At 37.5% G+C, this 3,809-nt stretch overlaps 1 protein-coding gene across 1 annotated transcript in view; it reads right to left on the bottom strand.

Annotated features, from left to right (window-relative positions):
- Window positions 1-3,809, bottom strand: part of KIAA1429 (KIAA1429 ortholog) — a 79,171-nt gene that overhangs the window by 30,161 nt on the left and 45,201 nt on the right. The window contains exons 10-11 of the mRNA XM_011978682.1: window positions 1,705-2,196; window positions 519-673 (exon numbers count right to left, since the gene is read on the bottom strand). Coding sequence (XP_011834072.1) covers window positions 519-673; window positions 1,705-2,196 — 647 coding nt within the window. The remainder of the gene's footprint in view (window positions 1-518; window positions 674-1,704; window positions 2,197-3,809) is intronic.

Genomic DNA, 3,809 nt, shown 5'->3' on the forward strand with positions numbered 1-3,809 from the left:
GTTCACTGCAACCTCCGCCTCCCGGGTTCAAGCAATTCTCTTGCCTCAGCCTCCCGAGTAGCTGGAACCACAGGCGTGTGCCACCACGCCCAGCTAATTTTTATATTCTTAGTAGAGATGGAGTTTCACCATGTTGGCCACGCTGGTCTTGAACTCCTGACCTCAGGTGATCCACCTGCCTTGGCCTCCCAAAGTCCTGGGATTACAGGCATGAGCCACCGTACCTGGCCTTGAGTTTGTCTTTAAACTACCTCTTCCATTTTGATAAGAAATTTCAACAAACTACCAATTTTCATGACTTTCCAGAAAAGGTAGTTGTAAAAACTACTTTGTTTATATACTAAAACATTTTATCAATCTTTAGTTTGTAAAAACTATCTTCATAAAAAGTAATTTCAGGAAGTTAAAAACAGTATTACTATGTATATTATCAAAACATGATGAAGGACTAATCACAGATATTCAAAGGTTTGTTCCTTCACATATTACAAATGCTTAAAATAACTTAGATACCATACCTTGCAATTTAGCATTATTTTCATCTGCTTTACAAAGCTTCAAGAGAGATGCTGCATGTTGTTCTAGCATTTGAACATCACTGGAAGACTGAACCACCACCAAAATAAGTATACATGCATAATTATAAGCTACTGACTTCTTAGATTTGGAATCACTGAAACAAAATAAGGTTTTTAAGTTTTGGATACAAAAACAATTTTTTAGGAACAATTTTTAAAATATTTTCTTCTACTTGGCTTTAAAGAGATCAAGGAAATTTACAATAAAACATGACTGAAGACAAGAAATCAGATTTTACAGTTCATATCCAATGCACCTGAAACCATTACTTAAAAGTATATAAAAAAGCATACATATCACTATGGAAAGTAAAATTCTATTAAGAAATAAGATCAAAAAACAATGAAATATTAACAAGTATACTTCATTAGCAATGAAAGATTAGGAAGTATACTTCATTAGTCTCCTTCAAAATATTTGTCCAATCTGGATAAATAGGAAGGAGTATGATTACCTGCCTTCAATACTCAGTATTCCACTATAAACCTGTTAAGATATAGCTAGGCATGGAAGTCACTGCTGTTTGCTTTTTGTAAGCACCCCACAAAAGATCCATCACTCAAGGAATTATATACCAAGTCCTCACCGTGAGGGCAGTTATCTGGATGCCATTTGCCTTGTGTGACATGAACCAGAAATAAGGCACGTCTCTCTTCTCATACACTAAAACCCTCTGCCCTACCAAGAAGGCTCTTCAAACCATTATAATTCTCAATTTACCCACCTAGTCAAAGCAATTCTGAATCCAGAGCATGGTTTAGAATGCAAGGGCAGGAGCCAGCAAGAGAGTGTAAGAGGAATAAAAGGAATATATACCTTAAGGTACATATTCCTGTGCCTTAGAATTCCCCTCTACATAAAACAGCAGATGGTACTACAGTTGCAATCTTTAACACCATGGGTTAACTGAAGGAAGGTGCTAAAGAGTCCATTGTATTACTTTATAGCCACATCTTTTATTTTAGAGATTTCTGTCACTCTAACCTTTAATTAACAAGTTATGCGTTACATCAAAACTATAGTTTTTTCCCTCTCAAAACAACACTTTCTTTTAAGAAACTAGACCATCAGTTAATCTGATTTTCTAACATCACAGAAAATTTTAAGGAGTAAGTAGGAAATTACCCTAAGGCTTCTTTGGAATAGTACTCCATTAAAGTAATAAGACTTTGGAGATTTTTCTCCAGACTAAAAACATGGCCAACAGCTGATCTTCCCACAGGATTAAAAGTAATCAAATAAAGATTGTGCAGGGTTCCCAAGAGATCCGAATGGTCAGTTTCTTCACTGGCTGTACAACGCTGAAAATGGCTGAACAGTTCTGTAATACATTGCAATGTCTGTGTTGAGTCCTGTAGCCACAAGGCAAATGCATCATCAATAACACCATCAGATTGGAGACCTTCCTCCTCATCTTGATCATAAAGGTGACACAGAGCTCGGATCAATAAATTTGTTGCTTCATATTCCGACATAAAAAAAAGAAGACCCTTCTGCGACTGTGCAAGAAACTTCAAAACATCTTTTGTGGCTTGCAGCACACCAGGGTGAGCACTTGTTACTGGAATTGACAGAAGCAAGGTAACCAACTCCAAGAAGTGATGACTGTGAAGATATCTGTGGAAGAGTTAATTGATATATGTCAAGTCAGTGCAAAGCACTCTTCATTTACTCTATATTCAGACAAGACACCGATAAAAAATTTTAATGACCATAATCCTTATCCTTAGTAATACACTGCTTTAACTGAAAACATAATGTGACTGGCAAGTCTTCTCTAGATGAGGTCAAACAAAAGTGAATGTTCTGTGAGGCTTTGTCCTAGTTAGCACTCAACAGACGTTAAATAAATAATTATTGACAAGTTTTTCCTTTAAATTTTGGGCCTTCTTTCCAGGATACTTATCAAATGCTCCTTTTTCACCATGGTCCCACTTTATTCATGGCATATCGGTATATGCAAATTCGTGCATCTAGGAAAAATACAGTATATACACAGTCAGCACTCCGCATCTGCATTTGTGGATTAAGCCAACTGCAAATTAAAAACATTTTTTAAAAGTGCATCTGGCGCCAGGTGCAGTTGCTCACACTTACAATCCCAAGCACTTTGGGAGCTGAAGCAGGCAGATCACTTGAGGCCAGGAGCTCAAGACCAGACTGGGCAACATGGCAAAACCCTGTCTCTACAAAAAATACAAAAATTAGCTAGGCGTGGTGGCACATTTCTGTAGTCTCAGCTACTGGGGAGGCTGAGGTGGGAGGATCGCTTAAGCCCAAGAGGTTGAGACAGCAGAAAGCCAAGACCATGCCACTGCACTCCAGCCTGGGCTAGGTGAAAGAGCAAGACTTGAAAAGAAAAAAAATGTATCAGTACTGACCGTGTACAGACTTCTCTCTTACATCATTCCCTACACAACAGTAGTATAACAACCATTTACAGAGCATTTATATTGTACTATGTATTATAAGTAACCTAGACATGACTTCAAGTATACAAGAGGATATGCATAGGTTATATGCAAATACTACATCATTTTATATTTTATATCAGAGACTGGAGCATCCTTGGATTTTGGTTTCCAAGGGAGGTCTGAGAATAATTTCACAGACAGTGAGGGATGACTATACTATAGAAAAATATAGTATACTCAGATTTACTACAGTAGATCTGAATTAGTATCTCCAGGGAAAAAACTTTCAAATTATCAATTTTTAACATTTAAGTAGTTAGTATTACCACACATAGCACTCTTTTATCAAATCTAAGAATTATTCTTTAACATACATAGTCTTAAGGGGAAAAGACCGAATTTACTCAACACTTCAAAATAGACACAAATGCTACTGACAACTTCTTTGGGCATCCTTATCTGTATGGATTTTCTTCCTTGCCTATAGGCCATGCCAGATGTAAACCCTTTAATTTTTTTATGAGACGAGATCTAGCTATGTTGCCCAGGCTAGACTCAAACTCCTGGCCTTAAGTGATTCTCTGGACTCAAGTGATCCTTTTGCCTCATCCTCCCTAAACTCTTTTCCAAATTTTATCTCTCTTTTCTTTTTAATTTTTTGGTTCTGGAGTACGTGTACAGAATGTGCAGGCTTGTTACACAGGTAAACATGTGCCATGGTGGTTTGCTACACCTATCAACCCATCACCTAGGTATGAAGCCCAGCATGTATTAGCTACTTTTCCTGATGCTCTCCCCCAACCCCCTGTTCCCCCT

The sequence above is a fragment of the Mandrillus leucophaeus genome, unplaced genomic scaffold (genome assembly GCF_000951045.1).
Source record: "Mandrillus leucophaeus isolate KB7577 unplaced genomic scaffold, Mleu.le_1.0 Scaffold198, whole genome shotgun sequence".
Lineage (NCBI taxonomy): Eukaryota > Metazoa > Chordata > Mammalia > Primates > Cercopithecidae > Mandrillus > Mandrillus leucophaeus.